This window comes from Ornithodoros turicata, chromosome 1 (assembly GCF_037126465.1).
Source record: "Ornithodoros turicata isolate Travis chromosome 1, ASM3712646v1, whole genome shotgun sequence".
In the NCBI taxonomy this organism is placed as follows: Eukaryota; Metazoa; Arthropoda; class Arachnida; order Ixodida; family Argasidae; genus Ornithodoros; species Ornithodoros turicata.
This window is the reverse complement of record NC_088201.1, coordinates 78,971,568-78,994,744: the sequence shown is the minus strand read 5'-3', so window position 1 is coordinate 78,994,744 and position 23,177 is coordinate 78,971,568. Positions and strand designations below refer to the sequence as shown.

Below are 23,177 nucleotides of genomic sequence, written 5' to 3'. Positions count from 1 at the left end.
TATGCCATGACATTTAATCCTTTTGCCATCGGAATTAATCCTCCTTTCATTATTTTTAATCCCCATTTCACATAATTTAATCCGTTTCTCATGCAATTTAATCCAAGTGACTATGTGTGGGCTACATGACTTTTTTTTTGTATTTTGGGACAATTCCCATGTGTACGCATATTGCACATGCTTTTCACTAATATTGTGGGTTTCTGCACCATAATGGGACACCGCGGGACTGTCAATCTGGATTACGGTGTTGTGGGACTATAACCATGTCTACGAGTATTACCCATCGTTTTCATTAAAAACGTGGGTTTGTGCATTGTAATGGGATACTCTCGGACTCTGTATATGGATTACGATACTGTGGGACTATTTCCATGTGTACGGTGTTACCCATGCTTTTCATTAGATATGCGGGTTTCTGCATTGTAATGGGAAAATGTGAGACTGTCGATCTTCGTCGCAATATCCATATTGCAAGTCTACGGTTATTCCCAGTGCTTTCCATTAGAAACGCGTTTTTTTGCACTGTAATGGGATATTGTTTGACCGTCAATCTTAATTACGATATTGTGGGACAATTTCCATGTGCAGGTTCCTGGAGTATAACGGGACAGTGTGGGAATGTCTCTCTGGTTTAGGATATTGTGGAACTATTCCCATGTGTGCGGGTATTACCCAGGCTTTTCGTTAAATATGTGGGTTTCTGCACTGTCATTGGATACTGTGGGACTATTCCCATGTGTGCGGGTGTTACCCACGCTTTTCGTTAAATATGTGAGATTCTGCACCGTCATGGCATACTGTGGGAATATTCCCATGTGTGCGGGTATTACCCATGCTTTTTGTGAAATATGTGGGATTCTGCACTGTAATGGGATAATGTGGGACTATTCCCATGTGCCTGGGTATTACCCATGCTTTTTGTGAAATATGTGGGATTCTGCACTGCAATGGGATACAGTGGGTCTATTCCCATGTGTGCGGGTAGTACCCATGCTTTCTGTTAAATATGTGGGATTCTGCACTGTAATGGGATACTGTGGGACGATTCCCAAGTACCGGGTATTACCCATGCTTTTTGTTAAATATGTGGGTTTCTGCACTGTGATGGGATACTGTGGGACTATTCCCATGTGTGCGGGTATTACCCATGCTTTTTGTGAAATATGTGGGATTCTGCACTGTAATGGGATAATGTGGGACTATTCCCATGTGCCTGGGTATTACCCATGCTTTTTGTGAAATATGTGGGATTCTGCACTGCAATTGGATACAGTGGGTCTATTCCCATGTGTGCGGGTAGTACCCATGCTTTCTGTTAAATATGTGAGATTCTGCACTGTAATGGGATACTGTGGGACTATTCCCATGCGTGTGGGTATTACCCATGCTTTTTATTAAATACGTGGGATTCTGCACTGTACTGGGATACTGTGGAGCTATTCACATGTGTGCGGGTATTACCCATGCTTTTTGTTAAATATGTGGGATTCTGCACTGCAATGGGACACTGGGAGACTATTCCCATGTGTGCGGGTATTACCCATGCTTTTCGTTAAATATGTAGGATTCTGCACAGTAATGGGATGCTGTGGGACTGACAACCTTGATTACGATATCCTGGAACTATACGCGTGTCTATGGGTATTCCCCTGCTTTTGAATAAGAACGCGGGTTTTTGCACTAATGGGATACTGCGGGGCTGTCAATCTTGATTACGGTATTTTGAAACAACTCCCATCTCTACGGGTATTTGCTTTTCATTAATAATGCGGGTTTCCTCACCATAATGAGATACTGTGGGACGGTCCACATAGATTGCGGTATCGTGGGACTATTCCCATGTCTACGTACTTGACCCATAGTTTTGATTAAAAATACGGGTTTCTGTACCGTCAAAGGTTACAGTGGGACCGTCAACCCCTCTTACGATATTGTGGGACTACTCACATGTGTGCTGGTATTACCCATGCTTTTTATTAGATATGCGGGTTTCTGCACCTTAATGGGATACTGTGGGACTGCCGATCTTGATTACGATATCCTGGGACTATATGCATGTCTATGTGTATTCCCTCTGCTTTCAATTAAAAACGTGGTTATTTGCACTGTAATGGGATACTGTGGGTCTGTCAATCTGGATTATGATATCGTTGGACTATTTCAGCGTCTATGGGTATTACCCATGCTTTTCATTCAAAATGCGAGTTTCTGCAGTATAAAGGGATACTGTGGGACTGTCTATCTGGTTTAGGATATTGTGAGACTACTCCCATGTGTGAGGGTATTACCCACGCTTTTCATTATTTATGCGAATTTCTGGACTGTAATGGGATACTGTGATCCAGATAGACAGTCCCATAGTATCCCATTACAGTGCAGAAACCCTCATTTTGAGTTAAAAGCGTGAGTAATACCCGTAGACATGGAAATAGTCCCACAATATTGTGATCCAAATTGACGGACCCACAGAGTCCTATCACAGCGCAAAAACCCACGTTTGTAATTAAAAGCAAGGGGAATACCCGTAGACGTGGGAATAGCCCAACAGTATCGTAAGGATTGACAGTCCCATTACATTATCACATTACAGTGCAGAAACCCACATTTTTATTCCGTAGACATGGGAATGGTCCCACAATACCGCTACCAAGATTGACAGTCCCACAGTATCCCATAAGTGCAAAAACCTGCGATTTTATTGAAAAGCAAGGGGAATACCCATAGACATGCTTATAGTCCCAGGATATCGTAATCAATATTGCCAGTCCCACACTATCCCATTACGGTGTAGAAACGCACATATTTGATGAAAAGCATGGGTAGCACCCGCGCACATGGGAACAGTCCCACAGTATCCCATTACAGTGCAGAATCCCACATATTTAATAAGAAGAATGGGTAATACCCACACACATGGGAATTGTCCCGCAGTATCTCATTACAGTGCAGAATCTCAGATATTTAACAGAAAGCATGGGTAATACCTGCACACATGGGAATTGCCTCGCAGTATCCCATTACAGTGCAGAATCCCACATATTTAACAAAAAGCATGGGTAATACCCGCACACATGGGAATAGTCTCACAGTATCCCATTACAGTGCAGAATCCCACATAAGTAACAGAAAGCATAGGTAATACCCGGACACCTGGGAATAGTCCCACAGTATCCCATTACAGTGCAGAATCCCACATAAGTAACAGAAAGCATAGGTAATATCCGCACACATGGGAATTGCCCCACAGTATCCCATTACAGTGCAGAATCCCACATATGTAAGAGAAAGCATGGGTAATACCCGCATACATGGGAATTGTCCCACAGTATCCCATCACAGAGCAGGATCCCACATATTTAACAGAAATCATGGGTAATACCCGCACACTTGGGAATAGTCCCACAGTATCCCAATACAGTGCAGAATCCCACATATTTAACAAAAAGCATAGGTAATACCCGCACACCTGGTGATAGTCCCACAGTATCCCATCACAGTGCAGAATCCCACATATTTAACGAAAAGCATGGGTAATACCCGCACACATGGGAATAGTCCCACAGTATCCCATCACAGAGCAGAATCTTACATATTTAACAGAAATCATGGGTAATACCCGCACACATGGGAATAGTCCCACAGTATCCCAATACAGTGCAGAATCCCACATATTTAACAAAAAGCATGGGTAACAACCGCACATATGCGAATAGTTCCACAATATCCTAAACCAGAGAGACATTCCCACACTGTCCCGTTATACTCCAGGAACCTGCATTTGAACGAAAAGCATGGGTAATACCCATAGACATGGAAATTGTCCCAGAATATCGTAATTAAGATTGACGGTCAAACAGTATCCCATTACAGTGCAAAAACGCGTTTCTAATGGAAAGCACTGGGAATAACCGTAGACTTGCTTATAGTCCCAGGATATCGTAATCAAGATCGACAGTCTCACATTTTCCCATTACAGTGCAGAAAACCGCATATCTAAAAAAGCATGGGTAATATCCGTACACATGGAAATAGTCCCACAATATCGTAATTCATATACAGAGTCGCAGAGTATCCCATTACAATGCACAAACCCATGTTTTTAATGAAAACAATGGGTAATACTCGTAGACATGGTTATAGTCCCACAACACCGTAATCCAGATTGACAGTCCCGCAGTATCCCATTATGGTGCAGAAACCCACAATATTAGTGAAAAGCATGTGCAATATGCGTACAGATGGGAACTGTCCCCAAATAGACAAAAAAAATCATGTAGCCCACACATTGTCACTTGGATTAAATTGCATGAGATACGGATTAAATTATGTGAAATGAGGATTAAAAATAATGAAAGGAGGATTAATTCCGATGGCAAAAGGATTAAATGTCATGGCATAAGGATTAAAATGTACGACAAGAGGATTAATAACGCCAGAAAAAGCTGTAGTTGAATGAATCGCCACAGTCCCAACGTATATCGCGCAGTGTTGACCAAGACCAAGTCAAGCAGGAATTCTGGTGAGTTATGCTTTCGTAGACTGCCTGGCTTAGTAGTGTGCTGTCCACACATAGTTGCATTCTCATACGAGTAATTTAAATGAATCAAAACAGCCGAAGTGCCTGTAATAGGTGTAACTCGGAATCCGTTCGTAGGTTTGCGCCGTTTTTAGTGGTTGCACGTTTAGGAACAACAAATTTATTCGAAGACGATAAGACACCGATAATGCATCACCGTACAGCAGCATTTCCTCGTATTATTGTGAGCCATATTTAATGTGTTAAAATTTGTCGTCGAATTTGTTCAAAAATAAAAGCGCAAGTCGGCGTACTTGAATTGATCTCCTTGAACTGCTGACGTCGAACGTCTGCAAATGTTGTACTTATGTGCCTCCGCGCACCATACTAGGCACAAAAGCATATCTGATTAGAATAAATACTTCAAGAGGAAGTCATTCAAATATATTGTTATTTATAGCTGGTTTTCCATTCCAGGCATGGTATGTGGCTGCACGGAGGATTCCGAAAAAGAAAAACAGCAACATGGCTAATAGGATGTTGCTGCCGAGGGAGTCCTGGCCGAAGAGGTGAGCTGTTAAGATCATCATAAGGTTCTGTTGTGAAGTGAGAAATTTTGTAGTAGTGCACGAATGTTTGATTTGATTTGATTTGATTTGACTTTACTGGCGCAAGGATATCAAAGATCATGCTGCGCCGTATAATTTTGTTGAGTTACTCTACATTAGGTCCAGTTCAGTCAGGTATTTGCATTATCAGAGACTATGAATTTCCTATGCCCATTGTCAGATCTGAGACAGTGTATGTTCTCATCATGCTGCAGAGCCCACATCATTGTGACACTGGGTAAGGACAACCCAGCTCGCTACCGGCCGAATGGTGCCAAACGTGTGGGCAGGTCGCAGCAAAGTTAGTATGGGGTGATGTGTAATGTACATAGAAGATGATCTGTGGTTTAATAAAGTATATGGTTGTGTGTGAATATAACATTTGCAACGAAAAGCCACGGAGCTTTGATGTACCACCAGGCGAGGGAGTCACCAATATTCCTCCGTTTCATTATGAAACTTCGGAGGTACATCTGGCGAGGGGCTCACCGAACCCTCTACCCAGAGGGATTCCGAGGGTGCCCCCGGCGAGGGAGTCACCTATATTCCTCTGTCCTTCTGGACTTCGGGGCACACTCGGGCGAGGGTTTACAGCCCTGCTCCAGCAACCTATGTTGCTAAATAAACTGCAGGAGCTTAATGTCTTTCAAAAAGCCAACACCGCATTAAAAGCGACCAGTGGTTCATCTCCCACAAGTAACCTCGAGTGGAGTGGAATGCACAAATCGTACAACTTTTTGAAGTGTCTTCGTCTAAGCTGCTGATATGCAGGACATACCAACAGAAGGTGAAGAACTGTGACGACCTCACCGCAGAACTCACAAATGGGTGGGTCTTCTCCCATAAGCAAGTGTGCATGGGTGAGGTGAGTGCATGTTAATTCGTGCACGAATGTTAATTCGTGCACTACTTTTATAAAAAAGAAACCAGAAATGGAAAGTTATGCACGCATCATTTCATGAATTGTAATGTATCACTATTTGATATTCACATGTTTCCATTAAGGGAATGAACTAATGAACCTAAATTCATCTCATGGTCATGCTCTGTGTTTACCTGGAAGTCACATTTTTAAGGCTTGTCATTCTTTTGTCTAGATGAAGATTTATGTTAACCTTGTATGAAATAACAGACACATATCAACACGTGTGCAGCTTGTGCACATTAAAAACAACCATGTAGAGACAAATGTTTTTTTTTTTAATATTCTAGCCTATTCATGGTTGCTCTTGGCTTCTTGCAGGTTTACTCATTCCAGAAGCAAGAATTGTACCATTGTAAGGCGAATGGAAATAAATTGACATCGACTGAGATAGGTGTTCCTTCTTGGCCAGTGACTGTAGGATGGCTCCAAAAGCGTCACAACAAAGCCAATATTCATCTAGCTCTCTACAAGTAGCTAACTCCACATAGTAGCCTGCTTCACAGCAACATCAACACTACCTTGTGGGAGTACACATTACACAGTATGTTGCATTGTGCTGTGGTATGATAACATACCGTTTGTCTCGCAATATGTGTATATAAATATGATAAGGTCCCTAAGGGCACAGTGCATGGCTTAGACCCAGCTGAATATATATCCATACCTGGCTGCGACATTGCATATCAATGCAGGTTACAATACACATTTTGACATTTGGCCGTTATGAGACATCTTGGGCCGTAATGAGACTGCCTTCGGCCGTAATGAGACTTTGGCCGTAATGAGACACTCGGGGATTAAAGGATTATCGGCCGTATTGAGACTTTCGGCCGTATTGAGACATCGCCCGTATTGAGATACAATCCCTCTGACACACGTGCCGGAGTTACGTAGCTTTTATCGTTTGAGGGGCATCGGCCTTTATAGGGGCGCGCACGTGAATAACAGCGCAAATAAGGAGAGAAAAAAGGGAAGTGTTTTAAAAAACCAGCCTTTTCATGGACATTAAGCAGGTGGAAGCATTCACATCCTGTTGCTTGGTCATTTTTCAAACTTCCGTTGCTGTGTCTCTGTTGCGTTTTTTGCCATGGTGCATGGTAACCAACATGCTTTCCATCTCCTTACGTTCAGTGATTGAGTTTTCTTTTTGCTCATTTCCCTTGCAATGGTGTACCCAACCCCTGTCTAGGCAGGGCAGTGGACCATGTTACAATAAAAAAATAAGGTACCCAACAACACAAAATGAATACAAAATCCACACCAAGAAAAAAAAAATCAGCACATGGTGCAAGAAAGAATGCAAATACAAGATGGTAAGAGTAAGCTCTACAATAGGTTGCCAAGTTGGTGGTGTTTTAGTTCGCCCATGACTTTGGTGCTCGTTAAAGTCGAATCTCTGTTTCGTATCTAGTAATAAGAGTTTTAGTATACCGTTGATAAGGTTATCGTGTCTATCGGAACCAATCGTAGTCGCGCGTGACTCAGAATCTTATCCACTGATTGGATCCGGTTGATACGGTTCGACGCAAGCCACGTTAACAACGGTCAGCTAAAACTCTCTAATAATAATAATAAATCGGTAGGCGCTACGCGCGACAACTGCGAATAAAAACAGGTCTTTATTTGAGGAGAACATCAATCGGGCCTTATCAGTTTTTGGATAGAACGTGTTATATGTTAAAAACAAAAGTTTTGATGAATATGAGTGACAGAACGCTGAGGAGACAGACAAAAAACGCACACAGGAATCATTCCAGTTACTACCCAAAGGTTATGTATGCGTGCTGTTTGGGTTTTATATCAATCCTGAAATCTCGTCTCGGGATCCCCGGATTAGTCAGGAAACATCCCGACAATTGTCCGGGATTCCAACAAACGGCGGTGCTCCTTCCTTAGTTTTCCTTCCTCCTTGCTTCGAACGTTTGGTCTCGTGCTAGGCGGAAGACACCCTCTCTCAATGACGTTACCTACTCTTGCCGAATCAAACTCTGCGGAGTGTCGCGGGTTCTTCCAAAATTCGTGGAAGCGCGTAATCTCCACAGACGTTTTGCCTGCAGAGTCTTTGAGTGAAGGTCATTTGTAATTAAGAAAAATGTCTTTTTTTTTTTTTTTGTCAGTTCGCAGTGGCACTAAGCTCCGCTCGAAGACGATTATTTGTGATAACTTTTGGGATCATGAGCACTTCATGTAAACTGTTCAATTAATTAAATGGGGTCTCGCAAAACACAAAACGTCAATTCACTGCTCCTTTCACGTACCTTCGACAAGAAGTGGTTGTGGATGGATGAAAATCTGAGATACACCCACTAGGTATTCCAGTCCTGGAGTGCACCCAGGTATAGACGCACGAGTTCTCGGTTTCGCTGGTTGCTCGTGCACGGAGCCGCTACGGTGTGCTAGCACTATTTGCGGCTGTTGTATCACTGGTGCCCCTTGAACCTGAGCCTCCGCCGGAACTCCTGGAAGAGTGAAATAATTACTGATATCATTGGTGCAGTTCTAACCATTTATTTGGCACACGAAAACCATAATTAAGCAAGGTACAAGCACTGTGTTGGCTGCTTCCAACGACCTTGATCAACCGAACCCAAGCAGCACAATGTACTGAAAGTCGAGTGCAATAGGGGTGGACGGTATGTGTATTATCAATGTTCTTTAGTTTCAGGAGTCTGTTCAAGGCCTTCCGCCTACCCGTCCACCCCTATTGCACTCGACTTTCAGTACATTTTGCTGCTTGGGAAGTCATCAACAGCGATGTTTAGTACATCGGAAGAATTCTACGAAAACGATACGATAAAGGAAGTTATCAAATACAAGCCTAGCAATGTGATGCGACTCACCTTAGAGATACAAGGCGATGGGGTTATCAGATTTTCTGAACTGTTATCGTGAATACCTTCCCAAGCAGCACAATGTACTGAAAGTCGAGTGCAATAGGGGTGGGCGGTATGTGTCTTATCAATGTTCTTTAGTTTCAGGAGTCTGTTCAAGGCCTTCCACCTACCCGTCCACCCCTATTGCACTCGACTTTCAGTACATTTTGCTGCTTGGGTTCCGACGTACTAAATCAGCTAATGCTAGCAGGATAGTGACAATAGGCGGGTGGGGAAATATGTAGCACCTGCCTTAAAGGGACAGTCTGGAAAAACCGGAAGTTGATTTTTTCCAACTGCCACGGAGGCTTACATGCTGGGTGGAAAGTTTCAGCTCACAAAATGGCGTGGTTTTCGAGATATCGAATAAAAAATACTCCTCTGAAGGCATCCGGTTTCGTTTTTTTCCCTCGCATACTCCTTGCCCCAAAGATCCTCTATGTACGTCAGCCGTCACGTGAGCATGACGTCCCCAATGGACAAAGTGGAGCGGAGGACTGCGCCGTTGCTGGGAATGCAGAGAGGTGTTTTTGTCTATGAGTGTACTGAACAGAAGGCTACGTCGTGATACCTGTGTTTACATTGACGCTACTCTGCATTTTAGTCTACATAACGCGTGATTGCTACTCAAAAAACATCATAATGGACAAATGCTAGCACACAACAATTAACTATCGCGCAAACAGGCATGCGCAAGTCACGTGCGGCATTGCTGTTATGCACGTCACGCGAGAGCTCGCTGCGGCCTTTACTCAGGACCAACTGCGGCATAGAAAATAGTCGATTATTAATCGTGCGATACGATTTCTTTTGAAATATTTTGCACAGTTGTTGTGAGGAATATTAGAAATCATAAGGCGGTGTTTCCCAGACCTATGTTCTCAACCGGACTGTCACTTTAAGGCTGTGTGAGTGCGCCATATTGAAATTAGTCGGCTGATCAGCGCTTTGTATTAAGGAATGCCTAGGTATTATCCACCCACATCATGGGTGATGATATGCGCGCTCTAACTTACAGTGTCTCCCTCCCTCCCTCCGTAGAGGTGTCACTCACGCGTAACGAAGGATTCCTTACCGTGCACCTCCTCGTTTCGTCTCACAGATTTGTTGCAATCCAGTTCACACGGTGCAGTGTGGACGGATTATATGTGTGTGTCTCTTGCGAGTTTGAGCTGTCGTCAGTATCGTACTGTTTGTGTCGTGCCCCAGTTCAGACTTTGCTCACCGTGAACTCTAGGCATTACAGCCTACATTCTAGCTCACTAATCTCTACATCTACTATTTTGTTGATATGTTCTGTGGATACAAAAGGTTCTTTTTTTATTGCGTGTTAGCGTCACGAAGGAACTGCAGCTCATGAGCGGCGACAGGGTTGGGCAGAGGGTGGGAGATGACAACAGGAAGAGGGGGGGGAGGGGTTGTCTGCGTCCTGTGCTGACTCAGGTGGAACAGTGAACATCTCTCTGAACACTGAGGTGATTCGAACCCACTACCTCCCAAACCGCAGAATGACCTTGTAGTTATCACCAACGGGCGGATGCTTTACTCAACTCAGCCATGTCGCTATAGTTTATACAGATAACACTGCACATTGCGCGAGGCTTAGCAGTGTTCATTTAAATGTCCCTCAGAAGAGAAGCTGGTTAAAATTAAATTTGTAAGAAACGTAAGCTTGTTACAGTTCGGTGAACAGAAACCTCGAAAAGCAGTGATTACGTATAATACATCAAGATTATCTCAAAGGAGGGCTACTTGAAGGAGCATTACGTATGCTTCGTAGCATCGCATTTATTTACCCTTCGAAAAAAAAAAATGAAAACAGTATTTCCAAAAGGGTGACACCTTGACGATGCCATCGAAACTTACGAAATGGTTCTTGCCAAGCCTTCGAACCCCGAGTTGTAACTGGTGCGCCTAAGATTCGTCCTGGCACAGGTTGAGCTGCGGCACTGGCTCCTGTCATCCCTGCTTGTGGCCACGCAGCAGTAGGCGCACCAAGGAATTGCGGCATCGCTTGCGGCGCTGCAGCTCCCATTCGTTCCGGACCTGTTTTCCGTTGTGTCATGATGGGTACACGTGCATGTTATCAAGACGCAAGTTCTATCGTAATATTGATAGTGATGAGGGTAGCGGAACGTTTTCCGGAAAAGGGGGTAAATACCTCGGTTAAAGCACCGTCCCGTTCTGGTAGCCTGACGCTGCGGAGCGTCAAGCTGCATGAACGGCATAGTCTCAAATCCTTCACGTGTTTGCGTTCACCCAATCATTCTTTTTTTTACTTACACTACTGTTTTCTCTATTTCGTGGCTTTGAGGCACTCCGCTCACAATCGCCAAACTAAAGTACTGCTGTTGTTCTTTACTACCAGACTACAAAGATTGGATTGGGGGCCAGGGAAGAACTAAGTTGGACAACCCCTGATTGCGAGTATGACGTTCGCCTTTTACAAGTGTCACATGATATATGCACACTGTTAAAACAGAACTTCACTACTAACCCGTTCCTAGCCAACCGTCATTCCGAATGATATCATTCTGTGTCCTGGGACACATGTGCCAGATAGGCGTCTTCCCCCCCCCCCTTTTTTTTTAAATCCGGTAGCAGGATGGAGCATTTGCTTCTGCTGCGTAGTCTAATGCGGGAACCGACTACAGGACGCGGACGAACTATATTCAAGAAACTTGAACTAACCTTGGTCTCACTACAAGCACTATAAGTCTCAACTAACCAACGCCGCTTCGTTCTGTGTTGCTCCCGCGCCCGCCGTCCTAAGCCTAACCGACGCCATTTCATTACGTAAAACGAGGGACTCCAACGAGGTAAATCAATTTCTTGTTTTTCCTGTGTTATCGTGCCGTCGGTGTCCGCCCTACTTTAAAGATATTGGAACCCCTGAAAGTGATAACAAAAACCGCAATGAAGAACGTCGTGCGGAGTGCGCCCCGAACGCTCTCGCGCTGCGTAGAAAGACGGCGCCACTTACGCTCTCTCTTACACTAGAGACAGGGGGAAAAACGCTCACCGAACGACAACACTGGGCAACTCAACCACTCGCGGGTAACATGAGAAGGCATGCAGGATAACAAATTAAGAAAGCGATGAACAAAATAAGAAAGCGTTACCGCGCACGGTCTTTAGACCGCTCTACACGTGTTTACAGGACTCGTGAAGGACGGATCCTTACGTAAAATGCTGGCAAACGCGGTGCCCATGAGATCAGCTATCACATCACAACCACAGACATTCGATCGCCCCTGCCACCTGTCACCTGAAAATCTACACGTCGGCCGACGTTTTAACCAATATTTGATTCTCACAAGTTGAAGTGGACACAATAGGGTACACACAAGACTCCGTGAATATAGAGGAAGCCGTATATTTTCGCGTGAACAGCAGAGCAGCTTCAACTTTATTCATCCCCTACCAGACCTCGACGAAATCACACATGATCGCGATAACCCACAATAACCGCCATCACGATCACGAAAGGGATGAGTGTGGCTGTGATTGCAATCGTCATTGAAGTGCGACGATCACGGCGCGTTGAAATAACATCAGGAAAACCTGCGGTGATAGCGATCGCACTCACGGCAGTAATCTGGATTTCGTGATTCCTGTATTGCGATCACGATGCCGCCCCAAGCAGCAAAATGTACTGAAAGTCGGGTGCAATAGGGGTGGACGGGTAGGTGGAAGGCCTTGAACAGACTCGTGAAACTAAGGAACATCGATAAGACACATACCGTCCACCCCTATTGCACTCGACTTTCAGTACATTGTGCTGCTGGGGGCCCCTCTGCAGGCACTCGTGGGAATTACAATGTGATTGCGATCAGGCTGTTTTCCATGAGCGCGATTAATGCGTGATCGCGCTCATCGCCGCGATCATGTTGTTCTGCAAAAGCGCAAAGTATAGGGAAGCGCGCACTTTCTGGGCGCGTTCGCAACGCCGTGTTTCTGAGGAAAAAAAAAGAGAGGAGAAATTGAACTCGCCTGTCCCGACTTGTTCTGCTACTGCCAACATAAATTCTCTCCCCCCCCCCAAAAAAAAACAAAAAAACTTGTCATGTGCTCTATTAGTAAGTTCGCTATTCACTATGCATACGGTCGCTAATCAGAAGTCCAATGTTCACATGTTTACGCAACACCGTGTGTTCCGTCCCATTCTGATTAGTTTTATATTATGGTTGTTGCTCTTGCTTCACTACTGTCTACCCTCAACATGCCCCTGCCCATAAAATTCAAATATAAGATGCGAAATTTGCATAACGCTTGCCTTTGGATGCTTTCTTAACTATTGCTATCATGCTCCGACATCCCTCATTATTCGTATTTCGTCTTCGCCGATCACTGTGTCGTTGTGAACCTGTTGCCGGGTGACCAAACCTCTGTTGTCACGATACTAGAATTCTGCAATGTCGGCTTGTGGTGGTGTGTGTCGTTTTCTGCTTGTCGCAGTTTGCTTCGCGGACCGGCATGTAGACATACTGGCGACGAGGGCCAATGGCTGCGTCAGTTAGAAATCTGTCATAATCGGTAGCCTACACTCTGCTTCTAACACCAATCATTTATTCAGCGCGCGGAAATACATGAAGGAATAAACATCCTAACATTGACATTGAGAAATACGTGTAGGGTAGTGAGCTTTTAATGGCTACGTCGTGGAATTTCTCCGGCTTCCTGCGGTTTTGACCCCTTCACGCTTTCCGCCACGAGGATGAGTTTTTCAACTGTAGTCGGGAGAAGTGAGCCGTTTGTATTGCTTGTTTAATATTTGAAGTGGTCCTGCAGTCAATCGGGGACAGCGAAGTCACCCATGGTGTGGGGCATAGGCGGAGAGTTTTCAATCTGCCGAAGGGGGCGTGACACAACGCCCCCCCCCCCTTTCATGCACAGAGGTCGGGAAGGGTGTCTGGAATTTCGTGTTGCGACGTTGTGAGGCAAATTTTTACACGATTTTCATGATCACTCGCGTGGAACACGCAATTCTTAGGATATACCTCGAAACTTTAATCTTGAGTGTCAGCTGGGTAGACTTCCCGGAGGGGGCCTGGACCCCCCTGGGAAAGTTCCAAGGGGGGACTGTTTCGTAGGCGTTTTTTCACATCACCTGCTGGCTTTGTGCGCTTTTTTAACTTTTTTGCAGCTGGTTTTTTTTTGGGGGGGGGAGGGGGATGCGCACTCTAAAATCATAACTTCACCGCATAGCACGCTGTGCGGCAACCATTGCCAAGAATGATGGGAATATAGCTTCTGATTCGAAGAAGAGAGGCGTACGTCTTTTTGTGTCAATTTGGATGAACTGTAATCGACAGCAAAAGCCGTACGCCGCCCTCTTTCTTCGAATCAGAAGCGATAACCCTATCGTTCGTGGCAATGGTTGGCGGCCGGCATGGTATGCCGTCATGTTCTGTTTTGTAGTGTTGGAGTCTTCGGGGTGTTCGACGGGTGTGAGGGAGGCGCTAGAACAATCTCTGCAGGTCAGGTTGCAGGTGCTGAACTCATTCAGTCGCCTATTACCATAATTGTATTAAATGCCATAGCATTTATGAGCGATCCCACTGCGTTTGCTTGAGCAGGGTGTATCGCCGCGTAAGACCTGCACTCATTGGTTGCTGCTTGGAGATCACATGTGTAGTGGTAACGCTGAAATCTCCCAGGCGGTAACAAACGTGGCCACGAAACGAGGAAAAACTCCTCTCGCAGTGACGATGGAGCAGGGCCGTTAAATGCGGCATTGTCAGGAGCACGAAACAGAGAGAAAAAATCCAGTGGCGGTTTTGCGGTAAACGCGAGAGAAATGCGAGAGCATTAAGCGTCTTTTACGGTCTAAACGACTTCCAGTTGTCCACCCCCGTTCTATACTAGACTTTTTCCGGTTCGACACTTTCAAGTCCATTTAATTAACCTTTAGTTAGACTCAGTTACTTCCAATTACCATTTAATTGTCATTTAATGGCCCTGGTCAACTGCAGGTTACATGAGGTAATCTTGAATTTCATTTAATTCCCTTTAATTAGGTTAACTTGCTTTAAGGGGGCACTAAAATGGAAAAACAACTTGTTCTCTAATGAAACTCCGTGCTTCAATTAGTGCAATTCAAACAAAATGACTTCACAAAACGCTACCGTTTAGGAGAAAAACGCAATGAAACCACAGCTGTCTTTGGCGGCAACGAATGGGACGCAGGGGATGCAGGGATTGGCGTCATCCAATGAAACAGCAGGAGAAGCGCGCATACCTATAGTGCGCATGTGGATTTGGAAGGGGTTGGATCGAGGTGTTCCGTATATGCGCGGCATGATGCGCACTGCTCCGTTTTTCAATACCGATTCACTGAATTGTAACCCACAACAGTTCTCGAGAATGTTCCACTGACAACATTTATCTTCAAGTCCTTCGGACAGCGATGTCAGTCCGCTTCCCATCGCGCACTATGTTTTTTACCGGGACTGCTCCATGGTGTGGCACGCGCAGCATGGACTAAAAACACCGATGCACGAGCTGAAGGGGCGTTTACTGCTTAGCGCCGAAGCTAGAAAGAGTCCAGTATAATTTCGATTGTACCTTCGTAACGGAATCAAAGTTTTGAATTATGATAACAAGTACGAAATTAACATAGCGTGTAGCATAATTTGAAGTCAACTTGTTTTTTGCATTTTAGTGCCCCTTTAATAACTATCATTTTTCTTTAATTGACGTTAATTACCATTAATTACATTTAATGTCCTCCAATAATCTTGAATTTAATTTAATATTTCTCTTAATTACACATATCTTACATTCATTACCTTTAAACTCAACTCTCTTGCTTTAATTGCCTTTAATTACCTCTCATTACCTTTCATTACATTTACCTCTTACTCTTAATTACCTTCAACTACTTCAACTTCATATCATTGACCTTCATTTGCATTCACCCTTTTATCTCCCCATTACACGTCCACTTGTACCTCTGTCTCGCTGAGGCTTCACCATCTCACACACACACATACCACGCACACACACACACACACACGCACACAAAAAAACAGTTTTTCCATTTTGACACTCCTACTTTACAAAAACAGCATTGCACAGAGCAGACAGTACAGAGGAAACATGGCAGAATTGCATGTAAGCAACTAAACACCTTTGCTTTTCGTTAAGTTGTACGCTGCAGTGTTGCCTGGGGAAGCGGCTGTGGTCAGACAGGTCGGCGTGTGATTTTGAGGTGGAATTTCCCATACGTGTTCAAGCGTGGATATAAAACCGGCATGAGAGAGGATGCGCTTTCAGCTGTCACACCGTGGATGTCCCGACGCCACGCACATCGGCGCAAGCAATTGTCGGAGGAGGAACTTCTCCGGTTCAAGCGTTGTCTGTGTACGAGGGGGACTCAGACCAACGCAAAGCCGTTGGTCCAAAATTCGACAAGCTAAACCGGCGATGCAAGACGGATGAAATACACAGACTGCAGCGAGCTATGCAGTCCACATCTGAACTCCAACCACAGGTGATTGTGCTCACCAACAAGTAAGTGAACGGCCCTGCCCTTCCCTTCCATCCCACTGCCCTCTCCCCCGAGCAACAAGCCGTTAGCCTAGGCAGGCGGATCGCTCGGCTACCAAACATTACCCCCCCCCTTTTCTTTAGCTGGCGAGAGTGTCTCACGAACTTCATCACGCGCCAACTTCATCTACAAAGCAAGGGGGCCGCGCGCTAGACGAGAGAGAGAGAGAGAGAGCTACCTCCTAGTCTCGAGATTTCCGAAGAAAACGTGCAACAGGCCAAGGAGAACGACAAACATGGAGGACCTTAACATTCAGAACCCCAATGCGTATGTTACCAACATAGCGACTGACCCGGTGCTGGCCACTGCAACATCCTCGCCCTTTCGGAGACCTGAACCAAGCTACCGCGACACTGGAAGGCTTGTGATGCGTTTCCCTCACGAAGAGAGAAGACAACCGAAATGCCGGTGCCGCCACCTACTCGAGAAAATACGAGACTATCTTAGCAACCGCAACAGCTACGCTCAAAGTTGACAATAAGGTCGAACACGCCCTAGCCGCTGCAGACGAAGTTGGTGACGTATGCATAGTGGAGACGGAGGAATGGTGCTTGAGGGAGGTGCGGTCAGCCTGCTCGTGACTGGCGGCTCGGTGGAGCTAAGCAGTGGGGTAGATTGAAGGGTAAAAAAAACGAAAAAGAAAAGAGGAAATGTGGTACAGAAGAGAGGGCTTTGTGCAGTTGCTCCTAGACTGGGAATAGGGTAGGCATGAACTACTCGCCGCAGAAAACGCACGAGCATCCCTTAGTAGCCTTCATTGGGATGCTCTCTGTACCACGGTAACTGCCAGTATGATTGGCGAAGTTACCCCACCTATGCGTGTAAAAGTGGATGCCACCCACCCTAGAGCCCTGCACGGGCCCGGGCCCGACCCGGCCCGCGGGCCGAGCCGGACTTGTTATTGGCTGTTTGCTCCGTGCAGGGCCGAGCCCGGGCCGACAAAATACGCTAGCACTGCGGGCCGTGCCGGGCCCGGGCCGTTAAAATACGCCAGCACCGCGGGCCGGGCCGGGCCCGGGCCGACAAATATGTTTCCGAGAGTCAGGCTCGGCCGGGCCACGCAGCTAATTCCACACAATGGAGATGCATTAGTTCATATCATCATGCGCTTGCGTCATTCCTGTGCATATTTTGCAAAGACAAGCAAAGGATACTGCATTAGGCATATGATTCGACCCTCTAGAACATTCTGAAAGCCACTTTACATTGCTCGTCAGTCCTCACGTATTTCACAATCATTTGGCAAAGCTTGGTGAGAGGGGTATGGACTGGGAGAAGGAGTTTGTCGACAGCATCGTCTACCTCCGCAAAACCTTGACAGTGTAACGATAACGCCCATGCCCGCGTACGTTCTGGATTTAATTTGGTCTGTTGCGGTTATGGTGTTAAACCGCCATCACTTGTATGTTTGTCTTCTCTCCTTATAAAGTTACTGATAAATTTGTTTGATAATCGCCAGAAACGCGTACGTCGCGGCTGGAAATACTATGCCGGGATCTACTCGCCGGGTCACCGGGCCGGGCCGCGCCGGGCCGGGCTCTATTTGCTTAGATTTCGGGCCGGGCCGGGCTCTAGTCACTGGGTCACCGGGCCGGGCCGGGTCGGGCCGCATAAAAATATGAAGGTCCGGGCCTGGGTCGGGCCAGGCCATTTTTCGATGCGCCCGGAACGGGCCCGGAAAAGTCGGCCCGTGCAGGGCTCTAACCCACCCTCATCGTGCTGTATACATTACGCCGGGATCCCCTAAAGGCAAGATCAAGAAGCTCATTCTAGCAAAACTCTTCAATTACTCTGCAAGCAACACCTTCACAGAAAAAGTGAAGGAACATAGCATGCCCATGATTGTTATGGGAGACTTCAATATGGACATTAAGAAGCTCAAAGAAAACTGGTTCGCGGACTTTACCTAGCAAAGCTTCGAGTAGGCTTCGGCAAGTCAGTGACGATAAATTACTAAAACACCGGTACGGGAAGTGTTATAGATTGTGCCTTCGTGAGGGAGCATAGACAAGCTTGTGGTGGCGTCAGTCAAGTACGTCAGCTACTGCAGTCTTCACAGTCCTCTACTGTCCATCGTCGAAGAATGCTAGCCGATGAGCTCTTAAATACTATCGCGTTTCAACGCAGAGCTCGAAGCTTTCTAACCCATAACGTTTATGGCGTACACTATGCGAGGTGAGATGCGAGTAAAATGTCAGGGCAACTGGTTTGCAGAATACAGTGGCTGCAGCTGGACATATAGGCTGACTCACGTATCGCAGGGCAATGTGGCCAAAACGCTAATACCCATAATGCAGAAAGCCTGAGCTATGGGCGAAGACACAACACACACTTTCTTCGAATCACAAGCGATAACCCTATCATTCGTGGCAATGGTTGCCGCAGAGCGTGCTATGCGGTGAAGTTTTGTTTTTTGAGTGTAGGACCCCAAGGAACACAAGGACGTCCAACTTTCTCCCGCAATGATATATCGAAAGATTAAAACTAAAGGTACCACTACGTACGTTTTACTTCACATGTCATAGTGGTGTCGTAATGACTTCGGAGATGCATGTGCTGTTGCCCAATTTTTTCTCGTAAGCGTCAGTTCAAAAATCAACTGAAAACGCCACTGTCGCAGAGCAATGTTGACTGTCTAAAACATGAGCCTTGCAACGTCATCAGCGGTAACCAAGTTCCTTGAAAACCTGTGGGGTCATAATCACCTGGTGTGACTAGATTTGGTCCCACGAAGGGTTGAGGTGCAACGAGCATTGGTGCCAGTCGTGCTTGTGGTTGCGTATTGATGGGTGGCCCAGGGAGCCGCATCGGCGTCGACTGGCGTCTGACTCCCGCTCCTGCAACTCGGGTCTTTGATTGTGCTCCTGAGTTCATCGGAATTCGTGACAACCAGTTCATCAGACAAGTATATTACAAAAAATCTACGAAGCTTTGGAATCACACTAGTTTTTTTGTCCGATTAAAAGCGACCCTAATGTAATATAGAAAGCAACACTTGGATCTAGTTCCGTATCAGGACAACTGGCTCAAAAATAAATAAAATAACAGAAACAAAAATCAAACGCTTTTACGTAAAAGAGGAACTAATTAGTAACGAAATTAAATAGGAATGACTCTCGTATATTGCGTGAAACGTATAAAAATTAAATTTTATCGCCCGTTTCTTGAAGGCGATCCGCCATCTTTACTGAGGCCTTCTGATCTAGCCCGAGGCACAGTCTCGACGCCCGCACCGCCTAGTGCGTGCCTGGGGGGACCCCCCAATCTCGAGAACCCAATCTGGACTAACCTCACTAAAGTGAGGTGATTCAGCCCAATTCAACGACCCTACCTTTTGCAAGATGGCAAGTTTCGAATCCGTTAGGCTTAGCATTCCCGTGTTTCTCCTGCGCTAGAAGTGCACCAGATGGGGTTGTTGAAATGCATATAAAGAAACTTCTAGTCAACAGAATTTTATAATTCTTACATTTTTAGATCCAGTATATGACCTTCTTCCACTTCTATGCAATATTCACCTTCCTAACGCTTTCACTGATTAAAAAAAAAAAACGTGGTCCCGATACGGAACTACACCCGATCTCACGACCACAGCCACTCGTATCTCAAAAACGAATATTTCATACTGAGTCTAATATCCGCTTCCAATATCAAGGTGACAGTAGCAAGGCCAAATCACAAGGGTAGACATACTCAGTGATTTCCCCAGAAATTCACTGCTGGGGAGGGGGGGGGGGGGGATAATGCTTGGTGAAGGTTCCACTTAAGGAATTCTTCTAAGACACGGAAATAATCTCTGCACAGCTTTCCCGTTTTATTTGTGCATGTTATTACGTTAGAACACAGTACATTAGAATACAGATTCATTATGAACGCCATTTCAACATTAAGATGCATAATCAAATCGCAAATGGTTCTTGATGATCCACATTGAGTTTGCGTGCCCACACGCATTTTTGCTCGTATATGCGCGCAATATATGCATTGAACAGTCACTTTCAAATGATTTTGGACAAATGCATGATAAGATCATCTGTATGACTCTGGCCCTACAGCCCAAGTTTGACAGTACAGGATGTAATTCGCTGTGCCGGGCTCTCTACCAGAACGTGTTGGTGGCCGAGCTGGGTGGGGTCACCTGAGAAATGTGAGGGAGGGGGGTTGCAAAAAAATCCAGGGGGGTGTACACCCCCCCGGGGGGATGTAAGGAAATCCCTGGACATACTGCCTTTCATTTCGTGTCATGACTTACGTGAAAGAGCCATGCTGATGTCACCCAATGTTTTTCAGATCGGCTTCCAAACGATCACAAGAACTTCCTTCTCCTCTTCTTCTTCCGGGGCCCGATGTTCTCCTGCACAGAACTGTCCAGCGGTTATCATTTCGGTCGGACCCAAGTCATATGTGCGTCGAGTGAAGAACTCGTTCGCGAACAATTCGTGCCTTCCGTGTGGTCGGTACATTTCGCATTACCACCCTGGCCTGCAATACTCAATCACTTCCAGGGATTAAAACGCCTCCAGAACTTTCGCCTGCATCGAGAAATTGCTGTGCACGGCATGCTGGCACTGGTCCACTTGTTGTTGTTTTGTAGGTCACCACTGTAGGTCGCCACCCTGCACAGTGATGTTCCTCGGTTTCATACTTTAACGGGCGTGTCACACTAGTGCGACAAGACGGGACACGACAGGATGCGACAGCCGGAAGTTCAGTACACTGTCATGTTGAATATCAAGTCACACCGGCGAGACACGTCCGCTCCGAACACATCATTCTGCGACAAGTTGAGTCGTGCCCAGTTTACAACACCTCTAGGCATGTGTCCTGTCGTGTCGCGAGTCACACTGGCTGGGCCAGGGCAGCTGACATGCACCTGACACTGTGTGGCGAATGCAAATGACGTAGGCAGAGGCGTACGCTGGTTTTTTCGCGTTTTCAATTTATTTTGCCGTCGACAGCAGTGTAGTGATGCAAAAATACGAGCCAGCCCTATTGGAAAAAAATTCTGAAGAACCATCAGGATAATGGTCCTGATGTGTTGTGGGACCCACCAGGTTCATCAGGTCCAGTAGGCCATCAAGTCCAGTAGGTCCACAAGTCCCATTATAGTCGTGTACACCCTCAAGAACAAACGAAAATAAGGTCCGCCATTTGGGTTGGAAATTCTATCCCGTTGGATGGTGTAAATGGAGGCAATTTGTTTATTATGAAACCTAAAGGGGCTCATAACATTGCGCATAGTATAAAATTCTAATGAAATTTCCCTACAAGCTTTGTTAGAGCAATTATTACTGCAAAATGGTGATGCAAAAATGGTGCAAAATGTTTTTTGTCCCATGTGCTCATTGTTGTGACACGTCATTACATGCACATGGGTAAATAGGTTGAAAAAACGGTGTATATTTGCCATGTTACATTTTGAGTAGCACCTGTAGCACTCAGTGCCGCGTTTTCCTTTTATCGTTATTTTTGTCAAGTGCTCCTTTTGGAAAAAGACTCTTTCACAGTGTGTCTGTCCCCTCCTATATACTTCCTATTTTTTAGAGGAGCGCTTCACAAAAATGGGGATAAACGTACGTTTATCCCCGAAAGCCGGACGCTATATCGCTCGTTCGCGGCGCTTGTGTTACAACCATGTGCTACATTTTATGGAGCACCTATCCATATCCCAAGGAGCAGAAAAGCAGCGCTGCATTTTCTTTTGCCGCTGTTTTTGTTAACCTCTGGTCCAAACAAACTGCTTCAGAATGTCAGCGAAGTAAAGCGTTTGTGAAGATTTTGCGACGCTAAAAAGAGACCACGTTTGACCTCTCTGTAGCACAACTGGAGGCAAGCTTTGTGTTAGTTGAGTAACAAACAGGTGCTGCTCTTGATGTAGCACCCGTTTATTACTGAAGTACCACAAAGGAGCCCTCCGGTTTCCGTTTAATGCTGTCATTATGAAGCGCGCTTCGGTGAGCCATTCGTGAATCACCCTGCATATATGCACGTGCGCCACTTGGGGCTGTGGACTGTACTTAATGAAAGCTTGCAGGAAGTACGTCTTTTAATGAACGATTGAGCATGCAAAAACATGCACGGCGTGCTCCCATCAGATTCTCCCGTCGGCCTTTGACTTCCATCAGGACTTTCTTGATGGCGCTTCACGGCCATGTTTTGTGACTGTCACAAAAGTCACAAAAGTCCTGATGGAAGTCAAAGGCCGACGGGAGAATCTGATGGGAGCACGCCGTGCATGTTTTTGCATGCTCAATCGTTCATTAAAAGACGTGTGGTGACCATCAAGACACCATCTGGACTACCTGAAGGAGGAATATAGTTCCATCAGGGCCCATCAAGGGGTCTCGATGGTACCATCAACATGCCCTAATGGCCATCAAGTGGCCATCAGGTACCATCAGAAATCATCACCATCAAACATTTCTGATGGACCATTAGACATTTTTCCAATAGGGAGTCGAGTGTAGAAAGTGTTCGTCCTGACGGCGCCTTGGAAAAAGACACGAGAGCTATTCGTGCAAAATCGACAAATGGCTAGCGGGCAGATAGACGGGGAAAGCTGAACGGAACTGACAGACCGAGCTGCACGGTCAAACCTGGCCGCAGAATCGGCGAGCACATTCCCCGAGATATCAACATGGCTCGGAATCCACCGGAACGACACACTGTGGCCTAGAGACGACATCAAAGTAAAAAAAAGAAA

The 23,177-nt window shown here is 45.8% G+C and overlaps 1 protein-coding gene across 1 annotated transcript in view; it reads right to left on the bottom strand.

Moving 5' to 3' along the window:
• The window catches only part of LOC135401347 (phospholipid scramblase 2-like), a 47,276-nt gene extending 26,473 nt beyond the window's left edge, over positions 1-20,803 (bottom strand). The window contains exons 1-4 of the mRNA XM_064633714.1: positions 20,727-20,803; positions 19,183-19,341; positions 10,792-10,971; positions 8,311-8,511 (exon numbers count right to left, since the gene is read on the bottom strand). Of these exons, the coding sequence (XP_064489784.1) occupies positions 8,311-8,511; positions 10,792-10,971; positions 19,183-19,341; positions 20,727-20,739 (553 nt within the window). The 5' untranslated portion in view covers positions 20,740-20,803. The remainder of the gene's footprint in view (positions 1-8,310; positions 8,512-10,791; positions 10,972-19,182; positions 19,342-20,726) is intronic.
• Positions 20,804-23,177: the final 2,374 nt, after the last annotated feature.